This window comes from Coregonus clupeaformis, unplaced genomic scaffold (genome assembly GCF_020615455.1).
Source record: "Coregonus clupeaformis isolate EN_2021a unplaced genomic scaffold, ASM2061545v1 scaf0694, whole genome shotgun sequence".
NCBI classification, from domain to species: domain Eukaryota; kingdom Metazoa; phylum Chordata; class Actinopteri; order Salmoniformes; family Salmonidae; genus Coregonus; species Coregonus clupeaformis.
Window position 1 is genome coordinate 156120 of NW_025534149.1, and position 24186 is coordinate 180305.

General features: G+C 43.4%; 1 protein-coding gene and 1 pseudogene across 3 annotated transcripts; both read left to right on the plus strand.

Moving 5' to 3' along the window:
* The window catches only part of LOC121540094, a 27918-nt pseudogene extending 12576 nt beyond the window's left edge, over nt 1–15342 (plus strand).
* Nucleotides 15124–22414, plus strand: LOC121540730 (guanine nucleotide-binding protein subunit beta-5a). Of its 3 annotated transcripts, XM_041849784.2 has the most exons (12): nt 15124–15241; nt 15343–15408; nt 16914–17050; nt 17392–17433; nt 18313–18389; nt 18551–18683; nt 19335–19478; nt 19901–19992; nt 20140–20188; nt 20296–20392; nt 20636–20802; nt 22089–22414. In XM_041849784.2, exons 2-12 carry the CDS (start codon nt 15381–15383, stop codon nt 22098–22100), a joined length of 978 nt encoding a protein of 325 aa, XP_041705718.1. In that variant the 5' UTR covers nt 15124–15241; nt 15343–15380; the 3' UTR covers nt 22101–22414. The 3 variants fall into 3 exon arrangements, with proteins under 3 accessions (XP_041705718.1, XP_041705719.1, XP_041705717.1); XM_041849785.2 differs by lacking the exon at nt 15124–15241 and having other exon boundaries at nt 15334–15408; XM_041849783.2 differs by lacking the exons at nt 15124–15241; nt 15343–15408 and adding an exon at nt 15585–15822.
* Nucleotides 22415–24186: the final 1772 nt, after the last annotated feature.

A 24186-nucleotide genomic window follows, 5' to 3' on the forward strand; every position in this document is an offset into this window, starting at 1 on the left:
AATGGTCCTTCGAGCCAGATTAGGGCATCATATTTTTAACAGAATACTAACTCTCTCTCTCTCTCTCTCTCTCTCTCTCTCTCTCTCTCTCTCTCTCTCTCTCTCTCTCCCCCCTCACCAAGTCCAAGTCCAACTTGATATGTAACCTCACCAAGTCCAAGTCCAATAATATTTGCCATACTGTACTGTACTAAATACATTGGAATCTTACTCACTAGAGCTCTTGCAATAAAAAACAGCAGTATGGAAAGATTGAAACGACTAAGATATATTTTTGTAATTGTTTCCTCTCAGCATGTGTTCAAGCTGGAGCAGGAGGAGGACATGAAGGAGGATATTCGTTGGACTCTGATAGACTTCTATGACAACCAGCCGGTCATTGACCTGATTGAAGCTAAGATGGGTATCCTGGACCTGCTGGATGAAGAATGCCTGGTGAGACCAATGACGTACATAACAATGATGTGGATCCTTTTTGTATGACAGGACAGTGGGGAAGTAAAATGGATGATATACAAGATGGAGGGTGATTCTCGGACACACACACACTCACACACACACACACACACACACACACACACACACACACAACACACACACACTCCCGTCACCAGAGACTTTATGTATTCCAGAGTCGGCAACACTACCACTAGACCAGACTGTTGGTGTGTATTTCTAATACTGTACATGTATATTTGAATCCATCTGTCTCGCTCCAGTTCCCCCCCAGGGTACTGATCAGAACTGGCTTCAGAAGCTGTATAACTACCTAGCTGACAACCCTCTGTTTGAGAAGCCCAGGATGTCTAACGAGGCCTTCATCATACAACACTTTTGCTGACAAGGTACATTCCACAGTCACAGGCCCTTTGTGTTACTGTGGAACTCAGCAGGGTTGGATTCAGTCATTTCAGGAAGCAATTGGATTATCAGTTTACTTCCCGAATTTACTAAATTTCAATGGAATTCAACGGAACCCAACCCTGCTTCTCGATTTTACATCAATGTATCATGTTTTTATAGTTCATAGTTATATTTTCAGTCATTTGTAAAGGAAATATATTTTCTAATACCTGATTTGAACAGTCTGTTACACCTGTTCACCAACACACACCTCAAATCTGTGGCTTTGCTTTGAAATCTGTTTTGTGCCATTACAGGTAGAATATCAATGCTGGAGTTTTCTAGAGAAGAACAGAGACACACTGTATGAAGAGCTGGTGGACACCATGAGAACCAGTAAGGTACTGTCTGCGATTCCATTCCCATAGTGTTTATTAACACACTGTTGCATGGTTATTACCTTTATATTGTTGTTTAAGTACATGTACATAAATATGAATAACGATTAAAATAAATCATAACTTTCTCTTTTCCCTTGTTTGACCCATACTGGACTTGTTACGTTTGACTCCTTCTATTCCGGAACCTTATCAGTTTCCTCTCCTAGCCAACTTCTTCCTGGAGGTGGAGCCAGCCGGGATGGGCACTAAAGGCATCAAAGTGAGGCCTGCCCGGCCTGGGGTGAAACCAGCCAATAAGAACCACAGGACCACTGTGGGAGAGAAGGTAGGTGACCGACCATGTTTACATAGCTAAGAGGTACATAGCTAAGAGGTACAGAGCTAAGAGATACATAGCTAAGAGATACATAGCTAAGAGATACATAGCTAAGAGATACATAGCTAAGAGATACAAAGCTAAGAGATACATAGCTTAGAGATACATAGCTAAGAGGTACATAGCTAAGAGATACATAGCTTAGAGGTACATAGCTAAGAGGTACATAGCTAAGAGATACATAGCTAAGAGATACATAGCTAAGAGGTACATAGCTAAGAGATACATAGCTAAGAGGTACATAGCTAAGAGATACATAGCTAAGAGATACATAGCTTAGAGATACATAGCTAAGAGGTACATAGCTAAGAGATACATAGCTAAGAGATACATAGCTAAGAGATACATAGCTTAGAGATACATAGCTAAGAGATACATAGCTAAGAGATACATAGCTAAGAGATACATAGCTAAGAGATACATAGCTAAGAGATACATAGCTAAGAGGTACATAGCTAAGAGATACATAGCTTAGAGATACATAGCTAAGAGATACATAGCTAAGAGGTACATAGCTAAGAGATACATAGCTAAGAGGTACATAGCTAAGAGATACATAGATAAGAGGTACATAGCTAAGAGATACATAACTAAGAGATACATAGCTAAGAGATACATAGATAAGAGGTACATAGCTAAGAGATTAGTGATTAGATACTATTTTAGTGACTGTACCCCATTTGCAATCGTACATGTGTGAAGATTAAAACATATTTAGCAACTCTCTGTAGTGGGACAATGGAAGTCTGCTTAAAAAATATATTATTAAAACACGGTTTGGGGTGATTGTCTTCAACAGGGTTTTGTAATAATGGTAATGTATAACAGGGTCTGTATAGTGTGTTATTTTTTGTGACTGTCTGTAGGCTCTATTGTATTTGACACTTCTGTAGTTCAGCAGTTCTCTGTACCTGCTGATGGAGACTCTGAATGCCACTACCCCTCACTACGTACGCTGCATCAAACCCAACGAGCAAAAGATGCCATTTGAGTAAGTCATCTACCAGTATATCTTGCTAAATGTGTAAAAATGGGCCTTGAAATTACTGTATATTACAGTTTTCAAAGATATTTTCATTCTGAAGTATCCACTTTTTTTTTTTTTTTCTCTCGGGGGATGTATGGATTCAGCTTTTAATATTGCAGATAGATTGTATCTTCTATCAATGTAATTGTCTGCATCACTTCCAATCCCCCATGTTTATTTTTATTTTTTATATATATATTCCCCTTTATTACTTTTCAACCCCACCATCCTTTCCCTACTTGGAGTAAATTAGTGAACAACAACGCCCAGGCCTCTACTTCCAGTCTATACTTACTATCTACACCTTATGGACAGAGTTAATTTTACAATAATTCTATATATATATATATTTTTTTTTTTGCTCCTGAACTTCTTCTACTCTCAACCTCTCCGATCATTTTCATGATGTCCATCCGGTTGGCTTCTAAATGCCATATCTTTCTAACTGTGCTCTTTCCCAAAAGCTCCCAACATACAACCTATATACTTATTATGGACACAGTATGCTTACATTATTAGCTGTCTTTGTTATTATTTGTTGTTATTTGTTATTAGTCCCATCCTTCAACTCTATTCAATACCTCCCATCTATCTCTTAACACCATCCATATAGGATTTCTATTTGCCATATATATTTCAACCGTACTGTGATGTTTTACAAAAAGTTCTGAACCTTTCTATTCTCATTGCTTCTACAGATTGTGAATTAAAAACAAACATTTTTGCTAAAAGTATTATTATATTATTGATTGATTGACTATGACTTTTCAGATCACCCAGTAATGCTATCTGCAAGGTTAGTTCCAGGTAAATATTGCAATCCTTTAGCCATTCCTGGACCTGTGTCCAAAAACAAGCTACAAATGGACAGAACCAAAACAAATGATCTAATGATTCTGTCTCTTCACAGCAAAATCTGCAGAGCTGGGAAGATTGTATCCCCCCATATAAATAACATTCTATTGGTAGCAAGAATTTTATATAATAATTTCAATTGAAAGATTCAAATTTTTGAATCCGGTGTCGTTTTTGCGTGTCAGTTCATAAACACTATGCCATGGGATCGGTACGTCAAAGATCTCTTCCCAACTATTTTGCAATCTATATGGGACGGCTGTCAATCCTTTGGTCCTTAAGTGAAACTGATATACTTTTTTATTTATCACAGTTTTCCTTAACCAATTATGTTCTTTAATGCAAGGCCGACAGACAAGTTCCTTACTTTCTCCCCCTTCAACTTTCCTCTTCCACTTTTTGCGTGTAAGGCTGCAATTATTTGGTTGTAATTTTGGGTAGAGCAGACATTTCCATATGTTTTTGTTAGCTGCATGTGCGACATAACTCCACCAGTCCTACCGATGATATCATTTACGAAGATTATACCTTTTTAAACATTCTGTCAAAAAATAAAGGTTTTTTGTCAATTAGTATATTTGAATTTAACCACAATATTTGTTGCATTATTTGTTCTGTCGTTTCTGGAGGATTAAATTGAAATTGCAACCAACTTTCTATGGCTTGTTTTAGAAATAGTGACATTTGGGAGATTATTTCCTTTTCAAATAACTGAAAGTGAGAGGTTGTAATCTGAATAAAGGGAAAAAGGCTTTTCTTGAACAGTGGGTGAGACAATCTTACTAATTTGCCTGAGAACCAGTTCGGATTTAAGTATAACTTTTGGATGACTGAAGATTGTAGTGATAGGTCTAATGCTTTAATATTTAATAATTTCTGTCCTCCGAATTCATATTCATTATATAAATATGCTCTTTTAATTTTGTCTGGCTTGCCGTTCCAAATAAAATTGAATATTTTTTTCTCATATAATTTAAAAAACTGTTTTCTAGGCGTAGGCAAGACCATAAGCAAATAGGTAAACTGGGATAATACTAAAGAGTTAATCAGGGTGATTTTTCCACAAATTGACAGGTATTTTCCTTTCCATGGTAGTAAGATCTTATCTATTTTTGCTAACTTTCTATTAAAATGTATTGAAGTGAGATCATTTATTTCCTTTGGGATATGTATTCGAGTATATCCACATCACCATCAGACCATTTTATTGGTAAACTACATGGTAATGTAAAAATTGTATTTTTTAGTGATCCAATACGTAATATAGTACATTTGTCATAATTTGGTTTTAATCCAGAGAGGTTAGAAAATGTATCTAGATCCTCTATGAGGCTGTGGAGGGATTCTAGTTGTGGATCTAAAAGAAAACATGAATCATCTGCGTACAATGACACCTTTGTTTTTAAGCCCTGTATTTCTAATCCTCTGATATTATTATTGGATCTGATTTTAATAGCTAACATCTCGATGGCCACAATAAATAGATATGCCGATAGTGGACAACCTTGTTTCACTCCTCTTGACAGTTTAAAACTTTCTGAGAAATAGCCATTATTTACTATTTTACACCTAGGGTTACTATACATGATTTTGACCCATTTTATAAGAGATTCTCCAAAATTGAAATGCTCCAGGCATTTATATATAAACCCCAGTCGAACTTTATCAAATGCCTTTTCGAAGTCTGCTATGAATAGCAGGCCTGGTTTCCCATATTTTCCATAGTGTTCTATTGTTTCCAATACTTGCCTTATCTTCCATGTAAAAAACCTGTCCGATTAGAATGAATAATATCCGACAATACCTTTTTAATTCTATGCGCTATACATTTTGCTAGGATTTTTGCATCACAACACTGAAGTCTCCACTTTGTGTCGTCCTGGACCTGGGTATTAGTTATGCATTCAGCCATTTTAATAACCCCTGAGTGTGTCATTATGTCTTGTCAGGTATTGACTCCAAGCGGGTGGTTCGGCAGCTGAGGGCATGTGGAGTCCTGGAGACCATTCACGTCAGCGCTCAGAGCTACCCCTCCAGGTGATCCTGACCAGGATCCACACCTCCATACTTCAACAATAACACAGCAGTGAACTCTATGGGCCAGTTTTCCCGGATACAGATGAATCATTCCTGGACTAAATGTTTTATAGAATCATTACATTTTGTATTCCGGGACTGGGCTTTTATCCGTGTCCAGGAAATCGTCCCTACAAGCTAAACCTTATATTCACTTACTGTGTTTTGATTGCCAGGTGGACGTACATAGTTCTACAGTCGATACAGTGTACTGATGAGCCAAGAGGAGCTGGGCCAAAACCACAAGAAACAGACCTGTAAGACAGTGCTGCAGAGGCTGATTCAGGTGAGGGTGTTGGCCGGTGTGTAGCTGGTTCAAATCCCAGTCCGACAGGGGGAAAATCTGGTGGGGACTCGGAGTGAGCCGGCAATGGGAGAGTTTGTGACATTAGTGTCCTGGAAGTTTTCTCCTGTCATTGTGCACTGAGTAAGGCACTTTAACTCCTAAACTCCTCCAGGGGCGCTGCACTGAATTTGATGATGTTGGTGTTCATAACCAGGTTGATTTGTGGTGTTCATAACCAGGTTGATTTGTGGTGTTCATAACCAGGTTGATCTGTGGCGTTCATAACCAGGTTAATCTGTGGCATTCATAACCAGGTTGATCTGTGGCGTTCATAACCAGTTTGATCTGTGGTGTTCATAACCAGGTTGATCTGTGGTGTTCGTAACCAGGTTGATCTGTGGTGTTCATAACCAGGTTGATCTGTGGTGTTCATAACCAGGTTGATCTGTGGTGTTCATAACCAGGTTGATCTGTGGTGTTCATAACCAGGTTGATCTGTGGTGTTCATAACCAGGTTGATCTGTGGTGTTCATAAACAGGTTGATCTGTGGTGTTCATAACCAGGTTGATCTGTGGTGTTCATAACCAGGTTGATCTGTGGTGTTCATAACCAGGTTGATCTGTGGTGTTCATAACCAGGTTGATCTGTGGCGTTCATAACCAGGTTGATCTATGGTGTTCATAACCAGTTTGAACTATGGTGTTCATAACCAGGTTGATCTGTGGTGTTCATAACCAGGTTGATCTGTACTGATGTGGGCTCTTTTCTGATGTCATCCACTTACCCTCCAGGACTCCAACCAGTACAAGTTTGGCCGGACCAAGATCTTCTTCCGAGCGGGTCAGGTGGCCTACCTGGAGAAGCTTCGATTGGATCTTCTCCGAAGGGCGTGTGTGACCATCCAGAAGCACGTGAGGGGGTGGAACCACAGGAGGAAGTTCCTCCGCATGAGGGAGGCGGCTATCGTCCTCCAACAGTACGTCCGTGGACAGCGGCAGATACGGTGAGTGGGAATTTACATCTACTACGGCAGGCAGGTACTACTACAACAGGTACTACTACAACAGGTACTACTAATACAGGTACTACTACGGCAGGCAGGTACTACTACAACAGGTACTACTACAGCAGACAGGTACTACTACAGCAGGTACTACTAATACAGGTACTACTACAGCAGACAGGTACTACTACAGCAGACAGGTACTACTACAGCAGACAGGTACTACTACAGCAGACAGGTACTACTACAACAGGTACTACTACAGCAGGTACTACTACAGCAGACAGGTACTACTACAGCAGACAGGTACTACTACAGCAGACAGGTACTACTACAACAGGTACTACTAATACAGGTACTACTACAGCAGACAGGTACTACTACAACAGGTACTACTAATACAGGTACTACTACAGCAGACAGGTACTACTACAGCAGACAGGTACTACTACAGCAGACAGGTACTACTACAGCAGACAGGTACTACTACAGCAGACAGGTACTACTACAACAGGTACTACTACAGCAGGTACTACTACAGCAGACAGGTACTACTACAACAGGTACTGCTACAGCAGACAGGTACTACTACAGCAGGTACTACTACAGCAGACAGGTACTACTACAGCAGGTACTACTACAGCAGACAGGTACTACTACAGCAGGTTCTACTACAGCAGACAGGTACTACTACAGCAGACAGGTACTCCTACAGCAGACAGGTACTACTACAACAGGTACTACTACAGAAGACAGGTACTACTACAACAGACAGGTACTACTACAGCAAACAGGTACTACTACAGCAGACAAGTACTACTACAGCAGACAGGTACTACTACAGCAGACAGGTACTACTACAACAGACAGGTACTACTACAACCGGTATTACTACAGCAGACAGGTACTACTACAACAGGTACTACTACAGCAGACAAGTACTACTACAGCAGACAGGTACTACTACAACAGACAGGTACTACTACAACAGACAGGTACTACTACAGCAGACAGGTACTACTACAGCAGGTACTACTACAGCAGACAGGTACTACTACAACAGGTACTACTACAGCAGACAGGTACTACTAAAACAGGTATTACTACAGCAGACAGGTACTACTACATCAGACAGGTACTAATACAACAGACAGGTACTACTACAGCAGACAGGTACTACTACAACAGACAGGTACTACTACAGCAGACAGGTACTACTACAGCAGACAGGTACTACTACAACAGACAGGTAATACTACAGCAGACAGGTACTACTACAACAGGTCCTACTACAGCAGACAGGTACTACTACAACAGACAGGTACTACTACAACAGACAGGTACTACTACAGCAGACAGGTACTACTACAGCAGACATGTACTACTACAACAGACAGGTACTACTACAGCAGGTACTACTACAACAGACAGGTACTACTACAACAGACAGGTACTACTACAGCAGACAGGTACTACTACAACAGACAGGTACTACTACAACAGACAGGTACTACTACAGCAGACAGGTACTACTACAGCAGACAGGTACTACTACAACAGACAGGTACTACTACAACAGACAGGTACTACTACAACAGACAGGTACTACTACAGCAGACAGGTACTACTACAACAGACAGGTACTACTACAACAGACAGGTACTACTACAACAGACAGGTACTACTACAGCAGACAGGTACTACTACAGCAGACAGGTACTACTACAACAGACAGGTACTACTACAGCAGACAGGTACTACTACAGCAGACAGGTACTACTACAGCAGACAGGTACTACTACAGCAGACAGGTACTACTACAACAGGTACTACTACAGCAGGTACTACTACAGCAGACAGGTACTACTACAACAGACAGGTACTACTACAACAGACAGGTACTACTACAACAGGTACTACTACAACACCTTAGTTATCACATGCTGTTATTCATAGACTGTTGTTGTTGTTGTTATTGTTATTGTTGTTGTTGTTGGTGTTATTGTTGGTGTTGTTGGTGTTATTGTTGTTGTTATTGTTGTTTTTATTGTTGTTGTTGGTGGTGTTATTGTTGTTGTTGTTGTTGTTATTGTTGTTGGTGGTGTTATTGTTGTGTTGTTATTGTTGTTGTTGTTGTTGGTGTTATTGTTGTTGTTGTTGTTGGTGTTATTGTTGGTGTTGTTGGTGTTATTGTTGTTGTTATTGTTGTTTTTATTGTTGTTGTTGGTGGTGTTATTGTTGTTGTTGTTGGTGTTATTGTTGTTGTTATTGTTGTTGGTGGTGTTATTGTTGTGTTGTTATTGTTGTTGTTGTTGTTGTTGTTATTGTTGTTGTTATTGTTTTCTTGATCTTTCCCTCCTCCTCCTCCTCTTCTTCCTCTTCCTCCTTCACAGTAACAGGCCGGCTTCATATCATGCCTATAGCACTTAGGAATTTTGGGATCAGTATAGGAATGTTCTCGATGGTCTCTCTCTGTCTCTCCAGTAAAAACGGTGACAGCTGCAGCTTTGAGGCTGGGCCGGGCCACTGTGGTCATTCAGAGGTACTGGAGAGGTTATCTGACCAGACAGATCTACAGGATGGTCCGTTCCTCCTCTTATCACCATCCAAGCCTTCACTAGAGGCTGGATCGCCAGGAAACGCTACAAAAAGGTATTGTGCCTTCATCTCAATTGATTTTACATGGCTGTGGCAATCTATCAACGTTTGTAAGTTGTGTGTGTGCGTCAGTCTTGTCTCCCTGTCTGCACGCGTCTGTGTGTTTGTGTGTGTAACACCTCTCAGATGGTAGAGGTGCAGAAAGCGCTGGTGTTGCAGAAGTATGCCCGGGCGTGGCTCGCCAGGAGACGCTTCCAGACCCTGTATGCCCGGGCGTGGCTCGCCAGGAGACGCTTCCAGACCCTGTATGCCCGGGCGTGGCTCGCCAGGAGACGCTTCCAGACGCTGTATGCCCGGGCGTGGCTCGCCAGGAGATGCTTCCAGACCCTGCGCTACCTGGTACACAACATACAGCTCTCCTACAGGTGCCAGCGGCTCAGGAAGAAACTGGAGGATCAGGTAAGAACGTTCCCGACACCGGTACTGACTGAACGTCCCCCTAGACCAGGGTTGTGTTCCGTAGTTACAAAAGAAGAAAATACTTTGAAACGGTGTGAAACAAACACAGAGGTACAATCTGGACTGGTCCAATCAGAAACACCCATTTTCGTTTTCCATTTCTAAATGTTTTTAAACGTTTTCTCTTGCGTGCCCTTATGGACATGACCCAGTACTGACCTATCTTTGATTGATGCCCTGCTGTATGTCTCTCTAGGGCAAAGAGAACCGTAGGCTGTCGGAGAGGCTGACAGGTCTGGCCGGTTCTCACGCCCAAGGTCTAGACAAGCTGCACTGTCTGGAGGCCCAGCTGGGGAAATCAGCCGCTGAGAAGGCTTCGCTAGAGGATCGAGAGAAGAAGAGCAAGGAGGATGCTACTAAGATGATAGCTCAGTTTCAAGAGGAAAAATACAAATGAATCGTTGAAAAGCAGAACTTGGAAAAGAAGTTAGCAGATTCAGCAACAGAGATGAAAGGTAAGAGAGAGGAAATGAGGCTTAGATTGCTCTATCCTCTTTTTAAACCTCATAAAAGTGTGGTCTGTGGTTTAGTTCAGGATTGCACTGACATATAGTATATGGTCAATCATTTTTACTGTGATTCACTTCTTTCATTTCCAGACAGCTTTGATCAAATCAAGACAACTCTGAAAGAAGATCTGGAACGAGCAGAAAGATTGAGAAAGTAAGAGTTGCTTCATGTTCTGAGCTGAGCCGAGCTAAACCGAGCCAAGCTGTACTGGGCTGGCCTGGTTACACATCCACCATAGTAGCAGGACCAGTTCTGGTCAGAACAATGTGAAGGGGGAATATCTGAGCTAGTACAGTATGGTTCAGGCCCAGTACAGTATGGTTCAGGTCCAATACAATATGGTTCAGGTTCAGTACAATATGGTTCAGGTCCAGTATGGTTCAGGTCCAATACAGTATGGTTCAGGTCAGTATGGTTCAGGTCCAATACAGTATGGTTCAGGTCAGTATGGTTCAGGTCCAGTCCAGTATGGTTCAGGTCAGTATGGTTCAGGTCAGTATGGTTCAGGTCCAGTCCAGTATGGTTCAGGTACAGTACAGTATGGTTCAGGTCCAGTACAGTATGGTTCAGGTCCAGTCCAGTATGGTTCAGGTCCAGTCCAGTATGGTTCAGGTCAGTATGGTTCAGGTCCAGTCCAGTATGGTTCAGGTCAGTATGGTTCAGGTCAGTATGGTTCAGGTCCAGTCCAGTATGGTTCAGGTACAGTACAGTATGGTTCAGGTCAGTATGGTTCAGGTCAGTATGGTTCAGGTCAGTATGGTTCAGGTCCAGTCCAGTATGGTTCAGGTCCAATACAGTATGGTTCAGGTCAGTATGGTTCAGGTCCAGTCCAGTATGGTTCAGGTACAGTACAGTATGGTTCAGGTCAGTATGGTTCAGGTCCAATACAGTATGGTTCAGGTCAGTATGGTTCAGGTCCAGTCCAGTATGGTTCAGGTACAGTACAATATGGTTCAGGTCCAGTCCAGTATGGTTCAGGTCAGTATGGTTCAGGTCCAGTCCAGTATGGTTCAGGTCCAGTACAATATGGTTCAGGTCCAGTCCAGTATGGTTCAGGTCCAGTACAGTATGGTTCAGGTCAGTATGGTTCAGGTCCAGTCCAGTATGGTTCAGGTCAGTATGGTTCAGGTCCAGTCCAGTATGGTTCAGGTCCAGTCCAGTATGGTTCAGGTCAGTATGGTTCAGGTCCAGTCCAGTATGGTTCAGGTACAGTACAGTATGGTTCAGGTCCAGTCCAGTATGATTCAGGTCCAGTCCAGTATGGTTCAGGTCCAGTCCAGTATGGTTCAGGTCCAGTACAGTATGGTTCAGGTCCAGTACAGTATGGTTCAGGTACAGTCCAGTATGGTTCAGGTCCAGTACAGTATGGTTCAGGTACAGTACAGTATGGTTCAGGTCCAGTACAGTATGGTTCAGGTCCAGTATGGTTCAGGTCCAGTACAGTATGGTTCAGGTCCAGTACAGTATGGTTCAGATCAGTATGGTTCAGGTCCAGTCCAGTAGTGTGAAACGGGCATGAGATTGATTTAGTTTAGTTCCTCAGGATTGCAGAGAACAACCTTGAGCTGCAGAAGGAGGACCATGTGAAGGAGGTGGAGGTTCTGAGGGAGGAGAACAGGAGAACAGGAGGCTGAAGGAGGACCATGAGAAGGAGGTGGAGGTTCTGAGGGAGGAGAACAGGAGAACAGGAGGCAGAAGGAGGACCATGAGAAGGAGGTGGAGGTTCTGAGGGAGGAGAACAGGAGAACAGGAGGCTGAAGGAGGACCATGAGAAGGAGGTGTAGGTTCTGAGGGAGGAGAACAGGAGAACAGGAGGCTGAAGGAGGACCATGAGAAGGAGGTGGAGGTTCTGAGGGAGGAGAACAGGAGAACAGGAGGCTGAAGGAGGACCATGAGAAGGAGGTGGAGGTTCTGAGGGAGGAGAACAGGAGGCTGAAGGAGGAGAGAGTCAGCCTGCAGAGACAGATAGAGGAGGAGGCGCAGGTCAACACTGAGCTACAGGACCAGGTCATACAGCTCAACAAGCACGTCAAGGTGAGGGTTCATAGGTCATACAGCTCACCAAGCACGTCAAGGTGAGGGTTCATAGGTCATACAGCTCACCAAGCACGTCAAGGTGAGGGTTCATAGGTCATACAGCTCACCAAGCACGTCAAGGTGAGGGTTCATAGGTCATACAGCTCACCAAGCACGTCAAGGTGAGGGTTCATAGGTCATACAGCTCACCAAGCACGTCAAGGTGAGGGTTCAAAGGTCATACAGCTCACCAAGCACGTCAAGGTGAGGGTTCATAGGTCATACAGCTCACCAAGCACGTCAAGGTGAGGGTTCATAGGTCATACAGCTCACCAAGCACGTCAAGGTGAGGGTTCAAAGGTCATACAGCTCACCAAGCACGTCAAGGTGAGGGTTCAAAGGTCATACAGCTCACCAAGCACGTCAAGGTGAGGGTTCATAGGTCATACAGCTCACCAAGCACGTCAAGGTGAGGGTTCATAGGTCATACAGCTCACCAAGCACGTCAAGGTGAGGGTTCATAGGTCATACAGCTCACCAAGCACGTCAAGGTGAGGGTTCATAGGTCATACAGCTCACCAAGCACGTCAAGGTGAGGGTTCAAAGGTCATACAGCTCACCAAGCACGTCAAGGTGAGGGTTCATAGGTCATACAGCTCACCAAGCACGTCAAGGTGAGGGTTCAAAGGTCATACTGCTCACCAAGCACGTCAAGGTGAGGGTTCATAGGTCATACAGCTCACCAAGTATGTCAAGGTGAGGGTTCATAGGTCATACAGCTCACCAAGTATGTCAAGGTGAGGGTTCATAGGTCATACAGCTCACCAAGCACGTCAAGGTAAGGTTAAAGGTCACACAGCTCATTAAACACATCAAGGTGAGGCCGCAGGGTGAAGGGTTAATGGACTGATATACACTGAAGGCCTACATCTTCTTACAAATTACAGTTCTTAAGAAAATGATCTAATACTGGTGATCAGAGGCTTAGAATCCATTCTTATTTTAAGATGGCCTTTTTAGGTAGCATCTGTGTTTCTCTTTCCAGGTGATACCCCGAGTTAAGTAAAGATCTTCACAACCTCCAGACCCAGAGAGATGATCTGGACAGGAAGATGAAGGAGCAGTCAGAACAGGCCAGAGGTAGCTTTCTATATTCTAAAATACTCTCTGTAATGTATTGTGTTATGGGTATATTTATATTCATGCCACAGTGTCTTTGTGTGGATTGATGAATGCTTTACAAGTCCAGATTATTTTGTTGTCACTTCTCATACATAATTGTTTGCGACTCTACTCTCTCCGTATAGCCAAGATGAGTGTGATCACAAGACAACTTCTCAGTGGCATGGTTGAAGAGGAGGTCATTTCCAGGTAGTCTAATGGCATTATGTATTTCCTAAAATTTGTGAGAAGAGAAGTTCACTTTAGCTTTAAGCTTTACACATGTTTCTGTTGAAAGGTTGACCTCTGACGGTCCAGACCAGATCTATGAAGTCTGGGATTTATTGGACTGCAGAAAGCTACCGGGTTTGAGACAACACCTGTACATTTACTGACTAAAGTATGCTACTTGTTTAGCTAACTAAGGCAGTCTTTCCCAACTCCGGTCCTTCAGTACCCCCAACAGCCCAACTCCGGTCCTCCAGTACCCCAACAGCCCAACTCCGGTCCTCCAGTACCCCCAACAGCCCAACTCCGGTCCTCCAGTACCCCCAACAGCCCAACTCCGGTCCTCCAGTACCCCCAACAGCCCAACTCCGGTCCTCCAGTACACCCAACAGCCCAACTCCGGTCCTCCAGTACACCCAACAGCCCAACTCCGGTCCTCCAGTACACCCAACAGCCCAACTCCGGTCCTCCAGTACACCCAACAGCCCAACTCCGGTCCTCCAGTACACCCAACAGCCCAACTCCGGTCCTCCAGTACACCCAACAGCCCAACTCCGGTCCTCCAGTACCTCCAACAGCCCAACTCCGGTCCTCCAGTACCCCCCAACAGCCCAACTCCGGTCCTCCAGTCCTCCAGTACCCCCCAACAGCCCAACTCCGGTCCTCCAGTACACCCAACAGCACACATTTTTGTTGTAGCCCCGGACAAGTAGAATCAGGTGTGCTTGTCTGGGGTCACAACAAAAATATGTACTTTTGGAGGTACTGGAGGACCGGAGTTGGGAAACACTGAACTAAGGGACACTGACCAAGAATGGTCCTGTGTGGCTCAGTTGATAAGAGTGTGGCGCTAGCAACGCAATGGTTGCGGGTTAAATTCTCCCAAATGTACTCACTGTACTAGAAGTAGCTTTGGATAAAAGCGTCTGCTAAGGGTTATTATTACTGTAAGGATCCACCTGCCTGTTTTCTACCCATGTGAATGACAGACACTTACTCACACTTCGGCCATGATTGTTCGAAATCCAGGCTAGTGAATGAGGTTGATCGTTCCTCTGCCGGCAGAGTGCTGGAGAGCCACCAGAAGGAACAGGAAGAGGATTATGACAGCCAGGTGGAGGGGCAGGCGTTCACGGTGGAACGCCTGCAGAACCAAAACGATCAGCTGCAGAAACTGTTCCAGGAGAAAACGTCCGTCAATGACGCCATTGGCCAGGAGGTGGCCAGGCTGAACCAGGAAAACATGGTCATACCTGAGCTGAGACAGCGGGTGTCAGAGCTACAAAAGACATAAACAGGAAGTGGAAGTCCAACTGGAGGAGCAGGCCAGAGAGATGACCGGTAGACACAGTACACTACACCATCACTTAAGATCTAAATGTTTGGGCTCAATCCCATTGTTATTCAGTCAATTCCAATCGTTTATCTCCTTCTTTTATTAGAAAAAAAGTGGAGGAGATTTCAAAAGAGCTTCAGATGAATGTTGAAGAGGAAGGCTCCCAACGCAGGTACAATAGTATATCCTCAAGCCCTGAAATCATGTAACAATATGCCATTTGGCAGATGCTTTTATCAGTGGTAATGGCAGTTAAAAATATATATATATATCATAGCTATTGCGCAGTGGAGGATCTAGCCTTTATAGTGCCACTGCCAGTGACAGCTTCCCTACTAGAAAACTGGGAGAGCATCTTTTATCTGACGTCATGCCAGCTGCATCAGCTGCGAGCCTTTAGTTTGCAAAGAGCCCTTTTGCCGCCCGCTGCTGCTCTGACAACGGTAATATATGAGATTTTCCATAAACCCTGAAATGGCTACACAGGAGGTACAACCGAATGAGACTCTCACTAACCTAAAAGCGGAATCCGATTCGTTGAAAACGAAGCTGGAGGACGAAAGAGCGAAGCTGCACGATGTCGAACGTGAGTGGTGCTGAGAATGAGAGAGGAGACGGGAAGTGAACGGAGAAGGGAAGGCCGGGCGAATTAATACATATTCTGCCGTCCCGAATAGGATTGCATGAACAATGTAAAGCCGACCATATTAGAATAGATATATTATAGGCATATATTGTGAATTTGTGATATTGCTATTATTAGGCCACAGTGCATTGAATCAGTAATGTGAAGAAAAATGAATTATCTTTGCATAATTTGTAAAGGGTTATTTGTAGCCACTTGTTCGCCCATGTTTTATTATTTTTACTTGTCGGATTTGTTCAGATGACAAGATGCATAGAATTGCTATTTTTATATTTCCTTCTGCAATTAGATATACAGGCTAGGCTGTGGTTGAATTTTCTCCAGTATTTGCCATTTCTGTTGACACTCAAAAGCACATTTTTATTATAACCTAGCCCAGATGGCGATTGTAGCATTATAATATAATAATAATATGCCATTTAGCAGACGCTTTTATCCAAAGCGATTTACAGTCATGTGTGCATACATTTTTACGTATGGGTGGTCCCGGGGATCGAACCCACTACCCTGGCGTTACAAGCGCCTTGCTCTACCAGCTGAGCTACAGATATCCTTGATTTATGCCTAGTTTGTCGACCTTGTTGAGATCAGAGAGATTCATTTAACGTCTCTAACCGTTTACTTCACTTTCATCCCCAACCGGTGGGATGTATTAATGCTAGAACACATTAAAGACCTTGCTCGTGGTATTATAACCACTGGCTAATATCGGATTTTCGTCCCTATAACAACAGTGCACTAACGTTAGCTATTGCTAGGCCCCTATAACTAACCACTCGAATGTTAGATTGATCCCTACAACAGTGCCCTAATGTCGGATGCTGGTCCACAAATACCATATTTTAACATTGGATCTCGGTCCCTACTCCCTACAACAGTATACTAACATTGGATCTCGGTCCCTACTCCCTACAACTGTACACTAGCATTGGATCTTGTTCCCTACTCCCTACAACAGTATACTAACATTGGATCTCGGTCCCTACTCCCTACAACAGTACACTAACATTGGATCTTGGTCCCTACCATAGTACACCAGGTGGCGGAGAAGGTTGATGGACTGGGCCAGTTTATCATGAAGACCCGGCGGACTCTTAAGGGACATGGCAACAAAGTTCTCTGCATGGACTGGTGTAAGGACAAGAGGAGGATCGTCAGCTCATCACAGGTGAGCGTTGGATTATTGGAACATTTTCTGAAGTCCCTAAAATATGCATTCATGCGTTCGCCACTCCTGGCTGTCACTGTCCATGGTCCTGAAATGGATTATAAGCTTGTCATTGGTGAATTTGAGGTTTGAAAAGGTCTTAAAACAGATGGGATCATGCAGTAGGCCTGATATACTGACGGTTGCTGTCCATGGTGCATATTTATTTTATTTTATTTTTTTTAACTAATATGCACTGCTTTCAGTGGTTATAAAATTAGTGCCAATATTTTGTTGGAAATGTAGGGAATCTTACGCCTGTGTGCCACTTCTAATGTTTTCCCCCGCTAACTTCTTTTCAGGATGGAAAAGTGATTGTATGGGATGCCTTCACCACTAACAAGGTAGGGAATCTTTCTTCTCTGTCCAGAAAGGCTATAGAGTTGACAATTGGTTGGAAAAAAATTGCAAGAATTCTGTAGTTCTTTGAGCTGATATTGGGGGAAAAAAATGAGAACATCGAGTGCGTCCCAAATGGCACACTATTCCCTACATAGTGCACTACTTTTGACCAGTGCCCTATTGACCCTAGTCAAAAGTAGTGCACTATATTTGCAATTATTTGAGCTTTGAATCCCATTGAAACCAAGGTCATATAGGTAATAGGGTGTTATTTGCCCAGCAGACGTCGGCTTTCATAGCCAGTTTTATTTTTGCCTTTCCATTGAAGCATGTCAACATTGGGAACAGGAAGAGACAATATTCCCTTGGCAGATTTGAATTCTGTTGTTGTTGTGGTTGCTTAGTTCTGTAAGCACAAAGTTTCCCCCCGGCTGAGATTGATGATATCAATGGTGTTGAGTCTCCCTCGTGGATTTGAGATTGATTACATTGCAGTTGAACTGTGCAGAATCACCTTGCATCCCAAATAACTACTCATTATGTGATCAAGATCAGAGATTCGGTGCCTCGTCGCCTTGCTGAAATGGATCCCCTCAAACACGCTGATTGTTTTCTAGGAGCATGCAGTGACCATGATGTCATATTGCTGATTATACCTTTATAACATGGTGTCTTCTAGGAGCATGCAGTGACCGTGATGTCATATTGCTGATTGTACCTTTATAACATGGTGTCTTCTAGGAGCATGCAGTGACCGTGATGTCATATTGCTGATTGTACCTTTATACCTTTATAACATGGTGTCCTCTAGGAGCATGCAGTGACCGTGATGTCATATTGCTGATTGTACCTTTATACCTTTATAACATGGTGTCTTCTAGGAGCATGCAGTGACCATGCCGTGCACCTGGGTGATGGCCTGTGCCTACGCCCCCTCTGGATGTGCAGTGGCCTGTGGGTAAGTCCCCCAACTCCACCCAGACGCTCCGTTTCTCCACTGTGCTTCTGCTTGCCCTTTGGGGTCTAGGTCCGGTTACAGGAAAAACACTGTTACAAATGTTGACGTTAAAAGCTTTGTAAAATACAACTTGATTGATCGATCGATTGATTGTATTTCAGTGGTCTGGACAATAAGTGCTCAGTGTACCCGCTGTCCTTGGACAAGAATGAGAACCTGGCAGCGAAGAAGAAGTCTGTCGCCATGCACACCAACTACTTATCTGCCTGTAGCTTCACCAACTCAGACATGCAGGTTAGAGAAGACACATGATTATTTGTCGTACATTTGTATATTTTGTTGTAGTCTTTACCAAGGTTTTTTATTTGCTCCTTTCTATAACTCATTGAATTACTTGATTACTGCTAAATCAGTTTACTTTCCAATGGCAGATGAGCAATGGGAAATCACAGCCTGTCATACTATACAGTCCATTACTCTATGTCCGACCTGGAAAGAACTTTCATTCTTGTTTAATAATTCACAACAGTCAAATGATCTCCATTGGATGTAGTTAGTCACATGCTTTAGCCTCGGCCAAGACTCTTCTATTTATGAGGCAGTGTCAGAGAATTCTGGGAGCCGGTTTCCCTGATATATTCAATATAGAATCTCCAGTGAAAATTCCTTTTAGTCCTGAAATGAGCCTAATATAGGTCTGGGAAACCAGTCCTGGATGTACATTATTCTGGGAAACCAGTCCTGGATGTACATTATTCTGGGAAACCAGTCCTGGATGTACATTATTCTGGGAAACCAGTCCTGGATGTACATTATGGGGTGAATCCTAACCTTCAGTCTAATTGTCACTTACTCTCACATTGGCATTCAATGGATGACTGAGTGGAAGTTAGTGTTCTGTTGTGATCCCAAGGTGCAGTTTGTGACGAACCCCTTCTGTTCCAGATCCTGACGTCGAGCGGAGACGGAACCTGTGCATTATGGGATGTGGAGAGTGGTCAGCTGTTGCAGAGTTTCCATGGACACGCCGCCGATGTTCTCTGTCTGGACCTGGCTCCTTCTGAGACAGGCAACACCTTCGTCTCTGGGGTGAGGGGAGGACTAGTAGTATTTCACTTTGTTCCACAATGGGAAAATTGTGAGAAAAAAAAAAAACAGCATGACTGCTCCTCTAAACCTTTTCTGTCCTCTTTTCCCTTAAAAAAAAATAAAAACGTTCGTTTCGTAATAAAAAATAAATAAATTGTTATTCCAAGAGATAGATTTGAAATGATAAGGGGAAACAGATGAAAGGGCACCATAGTGGCGGGCTTGAGATTTGAACCCCGGCCTCTAGGGACATGTGGCTGCAAAGATACTGTGTTTCATTTGACATTCATGTGACATATTCTCAACCTTTATTTAACACTGAAACGCCCTTGAGGTTAAACCCTCTTTTGCAAGGGCGACCTGACAAAAGGTCGGCATTAATGGGTGAACCCAGAATTCTCTTCTCTGTGTGTGTAACGCAGGGCTGTGACAAGAAGGCCAATGTATGGGACATGCGCTCAGGCCAGTGCATCCAGTCCTTCGAAACCCACGAATCAGACATCAACAGCGTCAGGTGAGGTCACGAGATATGAGTTTGTTCAAAGCGACTTATAGAACTGTCAACACTGACAATGACATGTATTAATGTTCAGTATGAGTACTCTACTTTCCCCTTTGCATGGTTTCTTATATTACCTGGCGTTTCTCTCCTTACCATCAGGTACTACCCCAGTGGAGATGCATTTGCTTCAGGCTCCGATGATGCTACAGTGAGTTACCGTCCATATAATCTACTGCTTGATCACGTTGCCTTTCAATGTCAAAGTTAATGAAGTCATTTCTTTGTAAAAAAACAACAAAACATTGATTGTTTCAGTGTCGTCTCTATGACCTGAGGGCAGACAGAGAAGTGGCCATTTATTCCAAAGAGAGCATCATATTTGGTGCCTCCAGTGTTGACTTCTCTCTCAGTGGTAAGACACAAGGCCCTTAGGGGTCGATTCAGTCCGCGGCGAATAGATCCCTTATTCTACTGTTCTAATGATTGTACTCTTTAGTGATCAATTTCACTAACTAAACCCAGAATGATTTGCACTAAATTAAATTAATGTTAATTTCTGTTGAATATGAACAGCTTACTTTCACATTAACCTTCTCATCAGAGATGATGTGTTGCGTTTATATTGTTGAAAGAGGACATGTATTTTCTTCTTCAGGCCGGCTACTGTTCGGTGGCTACAACGACTACACCATCAACGTGTGGGATGTCTTGAAGGGGACGAGGGTGTCCATCCTGTTTGGACATGAGAACCGTGTCAGCACTCTGCGTGTGTCTCCTGACGGAACGGCCTTCTGCTCAGGGTCATGGGACCACACTCTCAGGGTGAGGGATAGGGGTTATTACCTGGGTTACATTCCCAAAGGCCCACACACAAAATGTTGTCACTCACAGAAAAGGGAACTAACAAAAAGTCTTGTCGACAACCAAAACAAAACAGAGAGGGTTTCAGAAGGGGTTCTGAAAGACACCCACTGTAAGTTGGCAAGCAACTCATCTGGGGTTTATAAGAGACACACACCGTGAGTGCCCACAAAATTTGCCTCAGAGGTAAAACTAAAGGAAAGCAACCGACACCAATTTAGGATAGGGAGTAAAAACGAATATGGAGACAAACAAACAGGGGAAACCACAAAACTATTTTGGCTAACTAACGTGAAAGCGCTAACGTGAGGTGTTGCTCTACCAACATCTCCTCTCCAACTGATGCACTGGGCCAGTAGGTGCACACATACCAGCTGGGCCAGCAGGTCCTAAATACCAGCTGGGCCAGCACAGGTGAAACTCATCCTCACTAACGAGACCACTCTCTGGGCCAGCACAGGTGAAACTCATCCTCACTAACGAGACCACTCTCTGGGCCAGCACAGGTGAAACACATCCTCACTAACGAGACCACTCTCTGGGCCAGCACAGGTGAAACACATCCTCACTAACGAGATCACTCTCTGGGCCAGCACAGGTGAAACAGATCCTCACTAACGAGGTGACTCTCTGGGCCAGCACAGGTGAAACTCATCCTCACTAACGAGATCACGCTCGGGGGCCAGCACAGGTGAAACACATCCTCACTAACGAGATCACGCTCTGGGCCAGCACAGGTGAAACACATCCTCACTAACGAGACCACTCTCTGGGCCAGCACAGGTGAAACACATCCTCACTAACGAGATCACGCTCTGGGCCAGCACAGGTGAAACACATCCTCACTAATGAGATCACGCTCTGGGCCAGCACAGGTGAAACACATCCTCACTAACGAGATCACGCTCGGGGGCCAGCACAGGTGAAACACATCCTCACTAACGAGATCACGCTCTGGGCCAGTACAGGTGAAACAGATCCTCACTAACAAGATCCCTCTCTGGGCCAGCACAGGTGAAACACATCCTCACTAACGAGGTGACTCCAATCAGTGCGCCTCAGCTAACATGCTAACCAACCTGGAAAGATAAACTGAAACCCGTAACACCTGCTACTGTCTTATCCTATTTTATTCTATTCTTCTTCTTGCCCTCTTCATTTTATTATTCTGTAGGACAGCATCATTTATATTGTGTCTATTTTTACATTTCAGTACTTTTATGTTTCTCTCTGTTTTTCCATTTTAGATCTGGGCTTAAAAGAAGAGCAAAAATGCAACAGAAGAGGAAAACTGACCAAGTGAATTCAGTGGTAGATAGATCGAGGCCAGTTGTAAATAAGAGACAGATATGTTCCACTCTGCTTGAGTACAATCATAGACATCATAAACCAGGTTTCCATCCAATTGGCGACAGATTTTCAATGCGAATATTCTAAAAATCGGCATAAAGAAAATATGCCCATTTTCCCACCAGCGGTGTGTTTCCACCAAATCAGTGTGTGATGACGTAGTGCATACTATTTACTTTTTCGCTTAAATTTTCATGTGCCGAATAAAAATCTAAAAGTTCAATGTGTTTCCATCGCGTTTTCAACTCTACGGATAGTTTAGTTACAAAAAACTGTTGCGTTAAATAGGCCTACTCCAGTGTATTGCCAACTCCTCAGTAAGGAAAGTAGCTATTGGCTGTCCTAAAAGTCGCTAAATGACGTCATCGCCTAATTTGCATAATTGGCCATGTGCATGTAATTGGATGAGTACACCCTAAATATGTCTAGAACTACAAAATGAACTTTCTTCTGTCGAATCTTTTTTTATTATTATTATTTTTTGGGGGGGTTTTACATTTACATCCCACCCTGAATGTAAGCCAGGGCGGGATCAGCCAGGGCGGGATCAGTCAGTGGCAGCTTCCCGCATGCGCGATTCATTTGCGGTCTGGACGCGGAGGGGTGAACATCTCCTGCTCTGACTGCGCCGCCTGTGAGTGCTTTGGGACAGGGGGGTAACAAAACACCCGCTGCTCGTTGAGAAGAGTAAGAAAGATACGTGCTTTCACGTCAAAAGTCCTCCAATAACACCAGAAAAAGTCGGTAGATTTGTTGCTAGTCGCTTTTTTTGAAAATGTGTCGCTAGAGGGGGTCTGAAAACTCGCGACACATTTTCCAAAAAAAGCGACTAGCAACAAATCTACCGACTTTTTAGCGGTCTTGGCACGTGCGCTCTAGCCAACAGCTCGCCGATACAGTGCGGTTAGGCTAGTATACATGATGAGATTATTATGGATAAGAGCGAGAATATTTTGTATTTGTCAAACAGCAGTCAAGCATCGATCATCATGTCACCAGAATAAGACCCAGAATATGTATTGGAAAGGAGCATTAAACTCATCATAATGCACTTTCACCAGACAGTGACGTACATCATCATTTATTTAATCTGTAGTCTAACAGACTGCATGGTTTCCCGACTCGTAGTGGGAGGACCACACACACCATGTCATCATGTGACTCCAAGTTTACTTAGATATTATGGTTATTATATCAATATTTGCGCATAAAGGCATTTCCACCGTCATTTCTCGCATAATTAATTTTACAGACACAAAGAAAATCCCACCAGGTCGAACGGACAAATTATCTGTCGCCCAAATTTATACAATTGTACCGAAACTTCCTGTTTCCACCACAGCTGTCGTGATTTAATTTTTATACGGTATGACTTTACTCGTATAAAAACTGTGGATGGAAACGTTTTTACAGATAGGCTCATATTCAGTTGCAATAGTACAAGGGCAGTATAAATACTCAGTGGCGGCTGGCCGATAGAGGGCGCTAGGGCGCCGCCCCCTTAAATAAAATTATAAAAAAAATAATAATAATAATAATAATAATAATAAAAACATCAGTATGTCAATATTTGTGTGTTTGAAATATGGAATGCACACAGTAATATGTGTAAGATATGATAGAAAATCATATTCGCAACCTTTCCTCTGCCTGTCAAACGCCTCGTCAGCTCTGGGCGATACAGAAAGTGCCCGAGGAGGCGGGTCTACGTAGCAGTTAAGCCAATTGCTAATTTAAGATATGAATGTATGACATAAAATGTAGCTAATCAGCGATTTTTAATTCGAATCCAAGGAGGGCGATTATTTTATCGCCCCAAGCTCGCCCCTGATAAAATAAGGACCGGGCTCCAGTGGCGCCATTTTTACTAGACGACAATGGCGAACGCAAGCGTTACTCCTCCAAGACCCAACCCTAACTCGGTGAAATCTCTCCTCCAAGATCCGTTTGAGAGGAGAACTTTGTCAGAGAAAGTTCGGGTGAAAGAGCTGGGCC